The sequence below is a fragment of the Anser brachyrhynchus genome (genome assembly GCF_964034855.1).
Source record: "Anser brachyrhynchus genome assembly, chromosome: 1".
In the NCBI taxonomy this organism is placed as follows: domain Eukaryota; kingdom Metazoa; phylum Chordata; class Aves; order Anseriformes; family Anatidae; genus Anser; species Anser brachyrhynchus.
The window spans coordinates 93,761,067-93,779,575 of NC_137694.1; the positions used below are offsets into that span (position 1 = coordinate 93,761,067).

Here is an 18,509-nt window from a genome sequence, read left to right on the forward strand (position 1 = left end):
TTTTTCAAAGAAAAAATACAATTAAAAACTTAACTCTTTTAACTGAATGACTAGCTTACTTCAAAAGAATATAAAAATAGAAAATCTGAAAGTTCAGCAGTAAGATGAAAGAAGAGGAAAACAAAGACTAAAACAGGCTACTAATAAGTGTTGGAGAAATCCCAACAGCAAAACAAGTTGTTTTTAAATCTGTAACTAAAATGGCATATTCATTTTAGAAAAAGAAGTCATGAAGAGTACTGTATTATACATTTTCCAGCAGCACACTACCTTAACATGCGGTTACCTACAAAAATTGGTGTTTTGAATTAGCCAGAAAGCAACATTTTCCCATTGCCCAGTTTCCACTTGGTAATAACTCACTGACTGAACAGAATGAAAGCCTAATTCGTATCTCTGAATCCAGAAGGAGATTTACCAGGTTTGTCACGATACCCACGAGTCTTGCAAAGGAATCGCCAATCCCATCTCCCCTTAAGAAAGAGGGTTAATATTAGGTAGCATGCAGAGTGAAGATCAGACAAACTGGCATGTTTAGCTCGCTCACTGCGATCAGGAAGCAAGAAGAGCTGCCATGCACTTCTTCCCTGGCATACACTGAATTCCTAGGATGACTCACTGAACCTAAAGTGCTGAAGAAGACTTCAGCTCCTAGTCTCCCTTGCTACTCTTCAGCAATTCGAACATGCCAGGAGTCCAAAGCAGAAGAGGATTATGTTCAAAGGGCTACACATGCAGTTTTTGAAATATTTAAAAGCATGCCACCGCTTTCGGCCTCTCCCATGTTCAGCTCTGCTCGCTACTGCAATAGGAACAAAAACGGGATATAAACTAAGAGAGAGAAGCAGGACACAGGAAGAAGGTATGAATTTTAGAATACAAAGCCACATCTGTCTGTGGATTTCACCAATACTAAGAAGATTAACAGCATCAAAGCCTTTATCTTTCTCAATTTTTATCTTATGCATTTGACAGATTTGTTCTACACTTTCTCCTGTGCTGTCACACTGGTTCTTTTTTGTGTTGGTATGCCACTATACAGTTTAATTAATAAATACATAAATAAAAGAAATTGCAAAAAGATTAATCTGTGGAAGTCTAAAAAAAAAAAAATAGCTGAATTAATTTCCTGTACTTTCACTGCTGAATCACCATTATGACAACAAATGAGATGGTTTTATTCAAGATGCTAAATTGCTTTTGCCAAGATTGCTTTTTATCAAAACATATGATGACGTGAAATGAAGACTAGCAATTTTTAGTAAGTCCAATCCCCAAAAAATTTTTGGGTGGGTTGGGGGAATGGAGAGGTTCTTCAAAATATTTTGCCTGAGTTGGCAAGGCATTCTCAGAGAGTCTGATGTAATGGCTGATGTCTGTTTTTCACTTCAGTTGCAACAGATTCATTCCTTCATTTGTTATAAAATCACGTATACGCTGACATTGCATCAACGTCTGTAGGAAGGAATGATACGGAATATTTCACTAGGCAGTGACAGCAAGGATGGACTTACTGGAATGTAAAACAGGAACTCCTGTGGAGGAGGGTTGCCATTCCCCGAGCACTCCAGGGTGACATTATCACCTTCTTTAATGGTACTACTTTGTGACAGCACTCGAATAGTCACCTTCTCTGTTGGATCTGTGAAAACAACATAGACACTTAACAGCTCCCACAAAAAAATACACAGTAACGCTATGCACAGGTTTTTAACAGCCAAAGAGTACACAATTTTATCATCAAGCAGGTGAAGGTGCTCACGTGTGTTGATCTTTATATAAAAGAACTGAAGTTAATTAGGCCTTCTATGTTTTTGCCAATTCAAGTAACCGCAAAGAAGCCCTATGATACAACAATTCATTTTTCTTCACCAAAATACCCTATAATAGAAACAGGGATGACTACAACTATGTCAAAAACTTATAAGAAAGAAACCAACCCTGATCAGTACGAACAGTTTCACAGCATGATTTCATTATGAGGGATTAACTTGTCCTCTGTGAAGCTTGCTGTTCAGAGGACTCCAGCAATCAGAAAAACAACCGAGGCTCTCAATGCCTTGCGTTAGTATTAGATAATAGCTTTCTTCCATTAAGAAGGAAGAAATATGAACTAAGCAACTCTATTCAGCCTGTTCTATATGCTGATCACTACAGGCTTTCAGAAAGATGAATTTTGTGAACATAATAGGACCCTTAACATAGTCAACAGAACTGTAAATGTAACATACTTCTGTCATGTTCAGTGAAGTTGAACTATAACTTACATTTTACTTCAGTCATTTTTTTAAGGCAGAGACAGAGTATACTTTAATAGATGTTATTCTTCCTAAGGAGAAGCCTAAATATAATTTTTCAAAAACAGAGTAAAATGAACAAAATTAAAGGAAACAATATGGGCAGATAACTCTCACTGTTTTAATTTCAATGAATAAATAAAATTCCACCAAGGATGCCAGTCTTGCATTAAGACACAGTACAGTGCCCCTTATTAGTCACCAAAAAAAAAATCTAGACAGCAGAGAAACCCTTCCCTGACAGCTGATTTTGTGTGTTTAGCGAAGCATGGGCTCTACAGCCCTTCCGACCCCTAAGGCATTCATCATGTCCATCTTCTGCTGTGGGATCTCTCAATAACAGGAGCTGCAGTCTGTTGTAGCCTCTCAATGACCCGGAGCCCTAGCATGGCTTCTCATCTCTCTTCATAGGAAGAGTGGCACCAGACTTCAAAAGGCCACATCCTCCCTCCTTCAGATGCAATGCCCTTGGCTCCCCTTCCACATCCAAACATCATCCTCAATACCTTCAGTGCTGAAGCACAACTTTTCCCACTGAGGGAAGTCCAGCACTGCTGGTGGTGCGGTACGCAACAGACATCAGTAAGTAGCTGGCCATGAATCACATGCACACCTCTTGGCAGTTTCTGCCCAAAAACCCAGTTTGAGGGGCTGGCTGTTGAGCTAGCCCGCTGCAGAACCTGTCACGTCCTCTGTCAAGTTTATGTAAAGGGGACCAGATGAAAGAAAGATATTGCAAAGCATAGCAAGATACACCCTGGAGTTGCTTAGGCTTTGTTTCAAGACTAAAAAGGGAAGAATTATACTGAGGAAGACCTTCAGGACTTTTAATTTGGAACTTTTTTCCCTATACAGACAAACAGAACTGGATTAAAAGTGGACACAGTTAAATAAGAGTGACACTACTGCAAACCACCGGTCTTTCCTCTGGGCATATCTTACCCTTCTGTGCACTGCCATCAGCTGGGAGCAAATTTTTAATCTTATTCTCTAAACTGTAAAAAAAAAAATAAAATCTACAGAAGTAAATACCAGAAGGCTAATTAAATTGTTCTCTAAGGTGAACAGGTCACCCTTCTGAGGAAGGCAATACAGTGACAATGTTCAGTGCAATACTCATGCTAAGCAGCACTCGGCAACGTGCTTCCCTGCCTTCATTAGTGAGCAGGAGCAGCTTGGTGAAGGCGTGTCTTGCACATATCCCTGGCTTGGTCCATGTCACCTTGTGCTTCTGTAAACCAGAGGCTTTGTATCTGCTTTCTGCAAGAGCGAAATTCTGGAAGCAGGCACCAAAGGGTGAATTTAGTGAAGGAAGGGTATTTAGTGAATGAATGCCACTGTCTCAGACCCACCATACCCACAACTGATGTCATTCAGTGTAATTTTAACAAAAACATAGCTGCTGGAAGCAGCATGAGTAAAGATCACTTTTAACTCTAATCTCTTATGGAAAGGAGTTCATTTATAGCAAGACAGACACTTAACAAGAGGGCATGACTGGAAAGTTTGCCTGACTAACATCTTTTTACATTGATTAACTCTGAGCAGAACCGAACATATCCAGAGCCTAGATAATTTAGATACAATCAGACATGATTTAATTGGCCAGTGCCAGTTCTCTTGTATTACTCATGCTACTCTCTGTAGCATGCTTACTACAGCTGCAAACCAGAGCCCATAGTTAAGCACTGTTTACTGCTGGCTGAGTTACCTTTCTCCAGCTAGCACCAAATTCTGCAGGAGCTCATTCCCTTTTCTTCTCGCAGTGTTACAGTGGCCGGCTGCTTCCAGGGGGTCAACTGGCTATTAAACACTTGAGAGGTGTCACTAACTGGAGATGGCACTAACCCTGAGCTAATACAAACAGTAACACATTTCTTAAATTCTGACTAACAGGTATGTCTTCAAAAAATAAAACCTTTTATAGGCATTAAGTGTGCATTCCCCATTTCTTTGCAATAAACAGGTAAGTTGCAAGGAATCTCACTGGATATCAGAGTGAACAGCAGGTCTATTTTATGATTTTTGCAACGTGCTTCAGAGACACAAAACATGATAATTTAACAGTCAATTTTAAAAAAAAAAGTAAAGGCTTAAAGACATACTTCCATTTCTTAGAGGTGGGAGTCTGGCATTTTTTTTCATATTCATTACATTTGAAAGATTAAAAAAAATCACATTTATTGAGAAAGAAACTAATTAGGATCACTGAACCAAATTTAAAAACAAAACCAAATCAGAAATCATTATCCTCAAGTAACATCCGTCAAGAAATCCATCTGTTGAAGCTCTGGATGTCTGTTAATAAAAAGTTTCAGAAATTCTTTTGGAGATGCATTTGAGCAGAGTATGGAATTGAAGTTACTGCAAATGAAGATATGCAAAAAAGAAATTGGGCAACCTTTTACTCTAAAGCCAAAGGTATTCTTGGAAGGCAAGGTAGAAAATACTTTGCCACTTCAAGTCCAGGACTTTTGTTTTCAAGCCAGTACAGCACACCTCCTGGCTGCAGAAATCCTGCGTGCATTACTCATTTTCTTCATATTCAACTGGATTACAGGGTTGTTAGACAATGTATACTAAGGTCCTAGGGTTGTCAGACATTGTATACTAAGGTCCTATTGCACATCTGGACCATAGATTTAGACCTCATTGTTCTTAAAATGGGGACTTTATAAGCTGAGGTATTACCTAAAGTGCACAAAGAAACAACACTTGACTGGATATATTGGTTATCCTTGCTTCTCTTCATTCTGTTACAACACACTGCCTTCTACAGTCCTTCACAAGTGTCACTTTACAAGACCCTGAAATGCCTCTTCCACCCTCCCACACTGCTAGAACCTTCTCTGACCTTTCCTTGCCAACTGCTTGTTTTCTTTATTCAAAGGAGAATTACGATCTCCAATAACAGACTAAGGAAGTTGCTTTGGGACTTAGCCCAGATGGAAGTAATTATTCACACACATTCTCTACTTTAAAATTAGAAGTCTACCAGTACTCAAATGCCACATTTTAAATGTAAATATCAGCGTCTTACAGCTGTAGAGAAGCTACTACATTTCGTGCAAGATAGTCTACTGGCATTAGCTGCTTGGTGCTGACTCGTTCGCAAAAACGAAAAGCATTTCAGTGTAGTGTACTGAAAATTATACAGTGTATTAATTGCCTATTTCAGAGTACACAGATCATTCTGATCACCCCCTATCTTCGCCAAAGTTCTGAAAAAAGCATTTCACAGTAAATGCTTGTGGTTATCACTTTCCTCTTGCCAATCCAGTCTTAATATTCAGTATTCTACTATTAAATAGAAAGAAAACTCAGGTACATCTTAAGATAAATAAAAATCATACAGACATTATAATCAGACCTTCAAACCAGCTTTGAAAACAACACCTTGATAGTCAAATAGCAATGTCTGTAATTTTGTAAACTGTCTCAGATTTTTCATATTTCTTTTCCCCAAGGAAGACTTCATAGAGCAATAGATGCTTTTTAATAACTTACAGTGAACATCGAAGACAACTGGATCAGACGGTATCATTTTCTGGCCAGATGGTCCAAAATATGTCACGCTACAAGTAAATTTAGCGTTTGCATCTTCCTTTGTTGGCATGTACTGAAGAGATGATGTCATGGTGAAGAGCCCAGTTGATTTGTCCACAGTCTTTTGCAAATTTATGACCACAACTGAAAAGGAAATATTGTTTCACTCACACTTCCTACTGCAGATACATCTTGCTTGCCTTTTCTCTATTTATAGTTATCAGGCTGCAAACACACAAGCAACATGACAAATTACCCAACAGACTACACAAAGAGTTTTCCTTCAGTATCGCCACTGATATTTACTAGGAACATTTTATCAGCAACATATTCCTAACATACTGTATATTTTTATATCAAAACAGAAAACTAATTTTCAATTATTTGTAATACAAATCTCAGCTTAATAAGAAGGCCCCAAAAATGCTGGCAAAACCCATTTTTAAGACCACATTTATAACTTAGCATTGTAAGCATTCCCTGTTTTAAGGAAGCTAAAATATTGACCTGATCAGCCTATCAAAATTAAAGTTGAAAGGCAAAAAAGGGAAGAAAAAAAAAAGTGCTCTTCCTAAATATCCTGGAGAATAAATACCTGCATAAGAAGACTATGACTATGTCCAAACACAGTATTGGACAGGTGTAACACTGAGACAATTAATACTGTATACAAAGCTGAAAATTAGATCAGTTTCTACCAGCTACATAGGTTCAAGAATGGCTTGTCAATAGCATAAAGAAGGCAACCTTTCTCCCCAAAGTGTTTTTTTAAGCGTAGAGAGATTATATGACATAGCTTGGGTGCTCTGAGAAGCACCCGAGAAGCTTCCTTCCAGTTTCATGTTTCCGAAAGAGTCATTTTCCTCAAAGGAACAGTACTTTAGACTAGAATAGAGCAATTCCCATAAACTGGGAGTTTACGGGAACAGTGTCCATTAGTGAAATGTACCTTTTTCCACAGGCTGCAAAACTCTCCCATTTTTGTACCACGTAATGTTGCCTTCAGGATAACTATCTCTTGCAATGCACTCTCCAAGCTGCAAAACAGACAGGAATTAGTAGCCGGTTTTCTCCACTGTTTTAATAGGTCTGTTTTCACTTAGGGTAAAAACTTCTGAACAGTTCAAATGCTTAACCCCAAATACATATATATTTAAATAGGACAAATCCCATCAGTGTTTAGGTACAATATGAAAGAGGGTTCAGTGATGGGTCTAAGACCATGATGGACCCTGCTTGCAGGGCTATTAGGGTATTGTTGAGGGAACCGTTCTGTGCTCAGTCTGGCTACACAACACGATTTCCCACAGGCACAAATGCACATGCACCCTCTCTTAGTCTCAGTCCATCACCTCTCTCCGTCTCAACTGCAAAGGAACTTTGGGCAGCCTTCAGACGTATAACTTTGAGGGATAATGCTGCTCTTACCATTTTTAGCTTCTCTGTTTCTAAGAAGTCTGCTTGATGCAAGATTTCTGGTTGAGAAGGTTGCTCTAAAACATAAATAGGACAAAAGCACCAGTGTCAGAAGAACAAACAGTTTTTTTTGAAAAAGCAAACATTACCAGAAGATGTGTGAACTTTAAGACTAACTAGAACAACCTGTGCTGCTATAGTCTTGACTATATTTTGCCATTAAAAAAAAGAAAGAGATACTTCTACCCCAATATCAGCAAATGGACTGGAGAGGAAGAAAAAACACTATCTTAAAATGTGTCATACTTTCCATAACGAATTCCATGCTTCCTGATAATATAAATTTTAGCCAGGCAAACTGTTCAGTACCTGGGAGGAGAAAACCTGCTCTGTTGTATCTGATTTATGTGACACACATGCTGGAGAAGGAACCAATGATACAAAAACCACAGCAACATTAAAGCAGCTTTACTATGGATATTACTGTAGCTGAGCTGCCACTTTATAAAGGAACAAATTCAACTGGATCATTCTTCTAATGCTTATTTTTCCTAGTGGGTATTGTTACATTTAGGAAATTCAGACGACAGAAGTAGGTGTAATTACTTTAACTAATTTAAAGTTGCTTATGACTCCCTTAAAAAAAAATAAACTTTTTCTTCAGTGCCAATGTGTCTTCTTATAAAGTTTTTTAATGGTAGACGGACCTCTTAGCTTGCCAAAGTGGAGGATCTATCAGCATTTCCATCATAAAAAAGCACTTTCTACAGACTATATAAGTTGTCTGTTAAAATAGTTTGGCCTGAAGCCCGGAATGCAAATTCTTATCTCTAGAAGAGATGGTTTTTCCCCCAATTTCTAAAAAAAGTGGGGAGGAGTGAGAGGGAAAAATAAATCAATGTTTGCACAGTCAAAGAAATCTTTGCACTCTAACTGTACTGCTTAAATAAGTATATGCATTATATACTTTTACAGACTGACACATCCTTAACCACGCCAGCTTACAAAATCTTTTTCCCCAAATCAAGCTCCCTTTGAAGTACTGCCAGCATTCCCAACCCCAGCAAATTCCATGCCAGCTTGCCAGAATTTCAACACCCTGGTGAAGTTACTCATCTGCAGGTGTACTGCTCCTGCTGTGGCAGAGACCGCAAGCTTACGTGTTTCCCCAAGAATTCACTTGCTTGGTGTGCATGTGTATATGTGTGTATGTACACAAATGCACAGATACTCTTCGCTTGGAAGCCAAAATGGAACAGGAAGAAAAGCTCAAAAAGGAAATGAAAGGCAATAAAGAAGCTATTTATCTGACATTCTCAAAGAACTTGCTTGTGGCAAAAAAAAAAAAAAAAAAAAAAAAGAAAAGAAACAGTGGAAGCTAAGCACCAAACCCATCACGATGTCTTCAAAGGGCTAACAGAGTAAACAATATTTTTTAAAGCCATGTGCATGTTTATTTCTTTTGTTAGTTATAAAGGAAAATGGTTAACCTATTTCTGTAAGAACCTGCCAAGGACAAAGCATTTTCATGTCAATTCAAGCAAATTAGGTTTTACAAGACCAGTAACAGGCCTTCTGGTTTAGATTTTCTGGTCCCATAACCAGGAATAGTTTGTTTCCTGTCACAGTCACCAGCTGATCGAATCAAACCACACAGCCTTCCCCCAACTTTCCCTCCTGTCATCTCTCTTTTCCCCCAGGACTGCTCTCTGTGGCCATTCAGGAAGACCTCCGCTGTGCTCTGTACACCACCTGCATCCTTTGCACAAAGGGAGTCAGTCAGAGGTTCTGCGCCTTTTGCTACGTGGGTGCCTTGGTTCCCCTGCAGAAGCTGGGGATGAGAGGCTCCACCTGTGCTCGCAGAGCAGCCGCTGAAAGGAGATTCCTGCTGCCAGATCCCAGCAGCCACCGCACACGTGCGAAGGTAATTTGCTATAAAAGACTTACTTGGCTTTTACTTTCTACAGCGAGATGAAATTTTAAGCTTAGCAGCAGCAGAAGACACTTTGGGAGGTTTACAGCTTCAGCACACAGCTCATCTCTCAGCTGAGAGCTCGCCTGAGCACTCTGCAACCCCACACAGGTACTACGATAGGAGGCTCACTGCCTGCGCCAGCCAAATATCGGTGCTGCTGGACAGCAGCTAGTGTCTGCGCGGCTGCTCTGCTGGAAACTGTGTCCATTTAATTCCAGAGAAAGAAGCTGACGGGATCCATCTGGAAAGCTGGTAGAGCTTGTTTGAGTAGTCCAGTGAGTGTGACTAGCAGGTGGGATCTGTGCAATGAGCCATTTTGGCTCGTTAGCCCTGAGCTAATCAGGTAGCAACAGCTGGGGGTGTGACAAGCTCCAGTGAAACCCAGCTTTAGTCAAGCCTTCTGGGACAGGGCTGAGTTTCAGATACACAAGTCTTTTGGTTTATGAGGGTTTGCACCACGGTAGCTTAGCTCTGTATCTGTGGTTCAAGGAGCTTAGAAACTCCACTGAAGAAATGAAACACCACTTAGAAGTACCACTGAATAAATGAAGCTTGCAGGCTACTCTTAACTCTTTCATAATTAAAACAAGCAAGAGCAAAAACTGAAAAGCCCCCAACCAGTCTCAAGGAAGTTAAACGCACAAATATGTTATGAGAGCCCTAAATAAAGTTGTGAACTCAAAATGAAAAACTGCAAAGGTAACTCTTTCTTGCCATGTTATGTCAACCACATTACGTATGTGCCATCCTCCACTCTTGTTTTCCTCAGTAAATAGAAGCTTTCTCTATTAGTATTAATGCATACTATAAAATATACAAGCTGTGCTCCATGGCTGAGTTAGCATTGTGTTAATATTTAGTACAGTACACAGTAATTCGAGCCGTTAGTATTTAGTTCACCATATACCACTGTCTCATCTACATATTTACTGCTGTGCGATAAGTAAACATGATAATTCTTTATCATTTCCTTTGAAGCACTGAGTTTACTATGCGTGCACTGAGCGCGCTTGTCCCTGTCATCATTAATTCACTTGTTCTTACAGTCAAATGCAAAGTGAAACATGGGAAAGGGAATTATTGTTGACTCCTTATCTACCTTCAAACTCATTTATGTCATTGACAAACTTCTGCCAAGACAACACCGCAGCCTTCCTGACACCTTCTCCCAGAGAGAAGCACAGGATTTCCCTTCTAAAACATATTCTTGTTGTTTAAGCAAAAGTGTGGTCTGTTTGAAACTGCAGCATGTACAAATGCTAACCTTAGCTTCAGCTGACCTACATCCCTAAAAAGGAGCAACCAATGCCCTTCCACTGGGCGGTTCAGCTTTCGAGGGAATGTGTTTCAGCTCTGAATCAGGTTTGCCAATGCTCGTGTCTGACCAGAGCAGGACTGCTCTGGTTCGCACTGCAGATCAGCCTCACAGCATGTAACCTGGGTTCCTATGGGTGCAATGAAACCAGAACACATGCTTCAGAAATTCCCTTCATGCTTCCCACAAACAGTGCATGGGACCAGACCACGTCTAGTTCTAAGTTCCCCATAACATGTTATTGCTTTGTCCTCAACACCTACAGATCCAATTCTGTGGCTGCAAAACTACTAATCTAGACGTAGCCATTGTCACTAGGACACTGCAGAGCCCAAGGAGACCAGTCCTTCCAAGACTAAAATGACCCTCCGTCAATTGCTCTCAGAGGATGCTCAAAGGTATAAATGCCACGTTACTCCTTCAACAGACCAGATGTTGAGACCTCAAATTTGACTTCATTAATCATAAAGAGGAGGATCTCCAGAAGCTGCTGGAAAGAAGCCTCAGGAAGTCAGGCTTCTGAGAGACTTGCTGTTTCACTTAGAACAAACAAATAAATCAAAAAAAAAAAAAAAAAGAGGAAAAAAACCACCCAGCACTCTTGAAAGTCTCCACTGTGATCAAGTAGTTGTAGTGACATCAAAATGGTAATATACTTTGCAGCTCTTTCTTGCTCTAAAAGAGAACTGCAGCCTGATATGCCTCCTGGTAGTTCAACAGGGAATAAAGTAAGAATCTGGGGCTAGCAGCTGGTTTTCCAACTCCTCGCTCACTCAAAGGTCATGCCACTGCATACTGGCTGCTTGGAGTTGCTTTAAACCTCTACACTGATCTAACCCTTTAGACCACACATGGTTAATGCTTCTCTCCTGCATAAAAATTTGTTTAGAGAACAAATGAAAAATAATCAGTGCTAATTTTACATTTTTGATTTCCAAGGCCAAATGACATCACATAAGTGAGTCATTATCAAAGTCTAAAATTCTCTTTGAGCCAGCACTTATCATGAATAAACTGTAAGTGCAGGCAGTCCTGTTACGTAAATGCTACCAGTAGATTACATTTTGAAAGCTGCAGAAATTTGCTAGTCTTAGTAATGTACTCAGCAAAGCTTACTTTCTTGGCTTTAGTCTTTCCCTTAAATAAAAGTTTTCTTAATTTATGATTCAGATACTGATGAAGGTTAACAGTAGTAACAACGAGATTTACTTACTGAAGACTTTGACTATCGTTGGCTCTTCGGAAACATCGTCTTCTGTTACTAGCATACATACAAATCTCTTTTCATCACTGATTCTTGCATTCCTGATGGATAATGTATAGTTTTCTGAGAGACTCAACCTGTTTTTGTAGTCTGGTACATCATCATACTGTACATTTTTTTTTGTTGATGATCTGAAGGCAATAAATACTGGAGATCCATTTGGCATTTCCTATAATAAAAGGATAAACACCTCTATTTTGCATGAGCACTCAGATTAATTTTAGAAGTTCCTGAAGATCTGCAATTGGTACAAAACCATAATTTAAAAAATCTTTAAAATACATGACATTACTTTTTGCTGATTAACTTCTGCTGCACAAGCAAGAAATTCAGTGTTATATGAGAGCTAGTCTAAGACTGCTGTTGTACATGTTGAGAATATCATCAGCAGAAGTAATTTCAGTCCTTTGACTCAAACTGCAGCACAACACAGGGCTTTCTGAGATCAAGGCTGGTGTTTCTGGCACCACCTGACTCTGTGTATATAAAAAACTCATTTGAAATAGAAGCCTTCATGAGCTGGGCTCAAAAGCTTCAGTTTCCCTTTTTTCATGATTGTTTTACATATTCATATTGTTTGTCTGGGATATTCAGACTTCATTCCAAATGCAGGATTTAATCAGGCATTACTGCCTGTTTTATTCTAAATTAGGTTTTAGCTTTCTTTTTTTCCCTTTTGTCTTTAAAGGGCCCAAGAGCTTGTGGCATGGGAATATACATACAATCAAATACTTTTATTTATGCACTTCAGGATAATCTGAAAAAAATAATTTTGTAGACATCCTCCTATTGATACGATCCATATCAATCAGTATGCAGTTGCCATCCTACGAAGGAATACAAAATTGAGAGCATTGCACAAACCTACTGTATCAATATTTTATTTTCATGATACCAAGTTACAAGCTGAGTGGTGTGGGCTTCAATTTCCCCCCTGCACAGAGAAGGGACAAGACAATGTCCCCCTCTAAATACAGTGAGGAGAAAGGTTGAATCCAACTCTATGTTCAGTACTGTGCTGAGGGCTGAAAAAGGTTTTAGTTCCCTTTTATCCTTTGCACCTTGCAGTACTGATAGCAGCAGTGCTCCCAGCACAATATCTCAGCTTGACTGCAGAGCCCACAAAAGCATGACGACGCTGTGACAGGAGATGAGTGGTGTCAGAGCCAGGGCTGGGAGCAGGAGACAACAGTTAATGTGAAGCTCAAATTCCCTTATAGTCTTTTTCCCTCTCTCACTTTCAAGTCTTGGATTATTCCAGGTGTCTGTCACACAGGAAAGAAGGCATCGCCTTAGCTTTATACACAAGAAGTTGGCTGTCAAGCACAAACGAGCTCTTAACTCTTCAAGCCCAAATGGGATTCCTCTTTCTATTGATGAAATAATCACCCTGCCAAAAAAAAACAAACCCGCAAACCAACGAACCCTCCCCACCCCAAAAACAAGTGTTAACAGCTGGAAGCTGCCCTGGAAGAGCTGGTACCAGCTTCACTTGGTTGTATGTTGACTATGTCACCAATTTCTTACAAACTGCAGCTGCTTTTTTCACATCAAGTTTGTGTCCCTTCCCATCAGCAGCAGATGGTACCAGTGACGCGTCCACACAGTTAGGCCAAGCTGTAATGCCTCCTTTTGCTGACTGGTGCTCATCACTTGTCTGAGATAAGCAACCCAAATGCACCTTTTCTTAAGTAGCCTTGCATCTATCTTCGCAGAGGTGGACTTGTGTCTTCCCAAGATTTCTGACTTTGCATCCCAAAACATATTTGCAGAGCAGGAATTCTCAAGTGCATGAGGTCTGTAAAATCTGCAAACCTCTAGGTACAAGGGAAAGAGGTAGGTGGATGGTGCAGTAACAACAGAGACAGATCCTTCTACTTTAAAATAGACTGGTGGATGCCATTGAAATAGAGAAAACTACATAATTTTAAATCCACTGTCAGAGTTGAAATCACTTGTTGCTGGTAACATTTTGGTTTGGAGCACGCAAGGAGATTTAGATCAACTTTGCAGAAGCAGGGAAAACAGGCAGGGTAAGACCACTGCAGCTCCACTAAGGTCAGCTCCACATTCCTCCCTGTGCATAAAATACACTCAGCCATGAAACGATGCTGAGACGGCAACTATCACATCAACCAAGCACGGGGACAGCATTTTCCTGGGGATGAGGCAGGCCCTGCCTCAGGCAGCCTGCTTCAAAAGCATTCAAACATACAGCGGTGGCTCTGTCAAGCTAGTGAGATGCTGCTGGGTAACATGCCAGATTTCTAACACAGGTTGGCAGAGGACCCCCCGACAATTATTTCACTTGAACAATGAGATTAATTCCTCAAACCTCTCATCTATACTTGGCAGAAGTTATACAGCTGGGAATCTAGCAGTCTTTCACGCAGAAATAAAAACCTTTGCATATGAGGCAGAAATCCTATCAATTGGAATCCTGTAGCCTCCTGCACAAAAAATATACATCGCATACCAGCTCTAACGAAAAAAAAAAGTAAGCTATACTTACATATTTCCATTTTCCAAACATAAGACCATCTGGTACTTCTAGACGACAAGGCATGGTAATAGTGTCTCCATATACTGCATTTACTGTATACAATCCCAGAGCTAGAGAAGAAACAGAGAAAGAGAGGAAATAATTAAAGCGTTTTCTTGAATTCCAATACGCTAACATTTGGTGCATAGTTACTACAAAAAAAAAAAAAAAAAAGCCACGTTCTTTGTAAACGGTTATTTTCCAGCATGCAGGGTTCATCCCAAAACCTCTAACAAAGCAGGATTCCTGCCACTACATTAGTTTACTTAAACATTAAGCCCTTCTTGGACCCACGTTTCCTGCTGCTGTCAGGAGGAGCCACGTGAATTTTCAGACAGGGTTTCACCTGCTCCATTGGATGACCACGCACACTACAGTCAGTATGCACAGCTAGCATTACAAACTCGGACCTTGAGAAGGAAAACCCCAAAACATTTATTGTATGAAAAATTGGCCACTCCTGCCTGGAGGGGTTACGCTGCAATGCTCTGCTGTGATGAGGCCAGCCGACAAGCCTTACCCTGATTGCTGCACTACATTAAAAACTTAGAAAAGAAAGAAAGAAAAAGAGAGTGTTATTTGAGTGCTATGTTCCCTTAAGCCTGGGAGACAAACTAGTCTGTACATTGAGGTTTTGGAAAACTGAAGTGAAATGGTTCTATGAATTATTTAAAAATAGCTTTTTAGAAACCTCAGCACAGTGCTATTGTGCTAATGCATACGATTCACAGGGTAGAAGTGACCCACTTATTTTCATTGTCCAAAACATGCGAACTGAACAAAACCAACAGGCCCTTAAGTGAAGAACTGTTAAAATGCAAGGGAGTTTCAAGCAGAAGATGTTAAAACTCTGTGCATTTGCCACGATTTCGCTGTGCAACATTTCTTGGCTCCTATTTTTAGCAGCCACCCCTGCTCTCGGGGAAGCCCAGTGCTCCTTACACCGCAGCCCCACCAGCTCGCTGCTGGGAGGTTTTGGGCTGGCCTCCGGTGCTCGCTCGGCGCCACGGAGCAGGCACGGTGGCTGCCAGCTCTTGCCCACACGTCTGCGGCTTTGGCCAGGGTCTTCTGCCCACAGAGTCAGGACCCTCTCCATGCTCTGCCTTCATTTGCAGCTGAAGCTGCATCGTTACGGGCTTGCTGCCAGAGAAACATTCTCTAAGAGACAGTAGTGGGATGCTAGTGATGTGGCCACGGCTGCAGCAGCACCCCATCCTTCTCGCAGGCGTAAATTTTTCTGGTGATTCAGCCCTTCTTGCTCGTGCTGGAGAATGGGCTGAGCAAACCTGTTCCCAGGTGCCCCTGAAGACCTGAGCCACAGCCCCTTCATCTTTCCATGAGTCTTGAAGCAGCCACTGGGATGACCTGACAGTTCTCTTGCCTTCTGCATGTATACTCCGTGGGGAGACTTTCCCTAGGGCATTGCTTTTCCTTGAGTAATTTTCAAAGATCCAAACCTTGAACTCCTTGCCCGTAACTTGAATTAGACAGACTCCAGAACATTTTTCCTCAGGTGAGGACTTCTGAGCTCACAGTTAGCACCAGCCAATACTCGTCATTTGCATCACTGTGACAATTAGGCTCTTCTCTATTTTCTGTTGTACTACATGGAGAAATACTATTCCAAAATCCTTCCTTAAAGAAGCTTACGGCCTAGACGACATCATATGGTAGAGCAGAGAAGCAGGCAAGCAAGCTGGAGCTTGATGGACTAGTGGAATTCAGTAGGTAAGAGGCAACAGCACTGGCACGTACCATAGAATTTCTTTTCATCATAGCAAGCCGTATCAACTAAGCAACTGCTACTCTTCTGACGCTGTTATATGTTTGGTCACAAACATGCTTTGGGTACATTATTCCCATTATAAGGGCTGCATGCTCTAATTTGCTGTGGTTTGCTTTCTAACTTACAACGGCAGTTGGTCCACTAGATGGCGCTGAATAAGTGCACACTCTACAAGCAAAGCACAAATTTTTGGAGAGAGCAGCTAACTTTAATTTTAATGAAATAGGACCGACGTTTTATGAAATCAAACTACAAACAGAAGTAAAATTCAAAACAGGAATATTTTTTCCCCATGACCCTCCCTTGCATTCATCCTCGTTCTGGTCTTCACGAGGGGGACCACACAACTTGGGCTTTGCCAGCTGAATCCTAATGTTGATTTCAGCTAGAGCAGGAAAGCAGCCCTTTTTGGTTCCTCTCTCCCACGGGTGCAAAATTACAAGAGACTTGCAAATCTTTATTCCACTGGTAACCAGGTTAGTACTCATTCAAATTCCAGGCACTAGTAACTTGAAATTCCGTAACAGCATTTTGCATCACACGGAAAACCAGAAACCGCTCTTTCGGCTAGCAGATATGCTCCGTCATTAGGGAAAAACAAAATAACCCTGTGGGATCTGCAAGGCTGTTCGCTACTGTTCTCTCCTAGGCAGTCGTTTAACCCCTGCGAGTTGCTAAGGTAACAAGCATAGGCCACCAAATACTTGACAAACAGCCCCAGGAATGTGAATGAAACTGTTTCTGGAAAGGATTTACGTTTGTAGCATTCAGAGCAGGTAATCAATGAATGGCCTGATAAATGGAAAGCCTGGCCTCTGATTTTGAAGAATTCTTTCATCTGAGATGCATTCCTTCAAATGGAAAAAACCCTGCAAAATCACGTCTTGTTGACATAAATTCTGCCTAAACTAAACCATACCGTTTTCTAGGAATTTAATACAGAATGAAAAAAAAAAATAGGTTTTACTTTACATGCAGAGAAACAGTCTTTAGAAAAACACAAAAGGTCCTGCAGTAAAATTTTCTCCTTCCTCTTCTGTAGGGAGAAATCTAGGACATTTAAGGAGTGCAAACAAGTTGAACAACTGCAAACTTTCACAGCAGGAACTGCAGTAATCTTTGCAAAACAACTTTGCAAACCAATACGTTACAAAACAAACAAACAAAAAATCTCAACAAATGTAGAAATTCCTCTTTGTAGCTATTAGATGCATTTGTAAAATGGTGCAATGGAGAGGAAAATGACTGCTTTAACTACAGAATAATGCCTACCATTTATTTTTTATTTTTTGGACATAGACTCCAGCTCATTTGAAGACAGAGAAAATGAAAGAGAGACTACAAATACATAACAAATTGTTCCATGCCCTAACACCACCCTGGGTCAAGGTCAAGGCCCTCATATCTCATTAACTGCAGGAGGGAGCGAAGGCAATTGTAGGGAATAACACAGCAAGAAGTCACCAAACGTCATTCCCTGCCCTGGTACATTTCTGATACAGCTTTCTATGGCTAATTAAGACTTTAACCTGCTCCCCTACATGATTTTCAGATGTTGTCTTCTAAAACTGAGGTAGTATCATTAACAACAACACTAATGCAGAGGCAGGATCTCTTCCCACAAGTGCTGGGGGAAGAAGCACTGCTGAACTAGCTATGGGCTATAGCTATACCCCGAGTTAACCCAGCTCACCTTCCCGTTCCCTATATCCAGGTCTGAGAACGCTGAGGTACCTCCTAACTCATTTCCCCCTCTTTGACCCAGTGCTGAAGAAACTCCACGCGGAGCCAGATTAAACCTTTCTGCATCAGTTCGGACGCGGGAAGAAAGCCGCAGCATCAGGAGGTATTTCAAGTCAGAGAAAGATCCCAGCAGGATGCTGCTAAATTGAGATGACATTTGCTGCTGACGCTATTAATTACGGCACTTTCCACGTCCCCGTGGCAGTGCTAACCGGCATCCTTCTTTGTCCCCCTCTCGGCATGAGTTGCCCAAGGGAAGAACTGAGCAGTTACTACCCACAGACTTGGGTGACAAAACCCAAAATCTGACTAGTTGATCAGAAGCTTAGAGGCAGAGGAGGGGCTATTACTGTTTTCTTTTAGATCTTCATCAAGAGTGCATGATGCAGGTCATAATTTAGACTAATTATTATTTTTTAAATCAGTGGGGTTACATAAGAGGAATGATTAGAAGGCGAATATCTAAAAATCAGGAAAACTGATGTTTTTTTCCAAGGTAACAACAAAAGCTGTAGGTGGCGTGTGGGAAGTTGCCATGTTTTCCACCTCTTTCTTCCATCTGAAATACTGGATGCTTGTCTTGCAGAAACCCCTTTTTGAAGTGCTTAAAGGTAACATTTATAGG

At 40.7% G+C, this 18,509-nt stretch overlaps 1 protein-coding gene across 12 annotated transcripts in view; it reads right to left on the reverse strand.

Moving 5' to 3' along the window:
* Nucleotides 1-18,509, reverse strand: part of ALCAM (activated leukocyte cell adhesion molecule) — a 118,502-nt gene that overhangs the window by 21,897 nt on the left and 78,096 nt on the right. For all 12 annotated transcript variants that reach the window (XM_080576539.1, XM_080576547.1, XM_080576540.1 and 9 more), the window contains 6 exons: nt 14,326-14,426; nt 11,763-11,982; nt 7,272-7,336; nt 6,793-6,880; nt 5,805-5,987; nt 1,515-1,642 (listed from right to left, as the gene is read on the reverse strand). In XM_080576539.1, the coding sequence (XP_080432665.1) occupies nt 1,515-1,642; nt 5,805-5,987; nt 6,793-6,880; nt 7,272-7,336; nt 11,763-11,982; nt 14,326-14,426 (785 nt within the window). The remainder of the gene's footprint in view (nt 1-1,514; nt 1,643-5,804; nt 5,988-6,792; nt 6,881-7,271; nt 7,337-11,762; nt 11,983-14,325; nt 14,427-18,509) is intronic.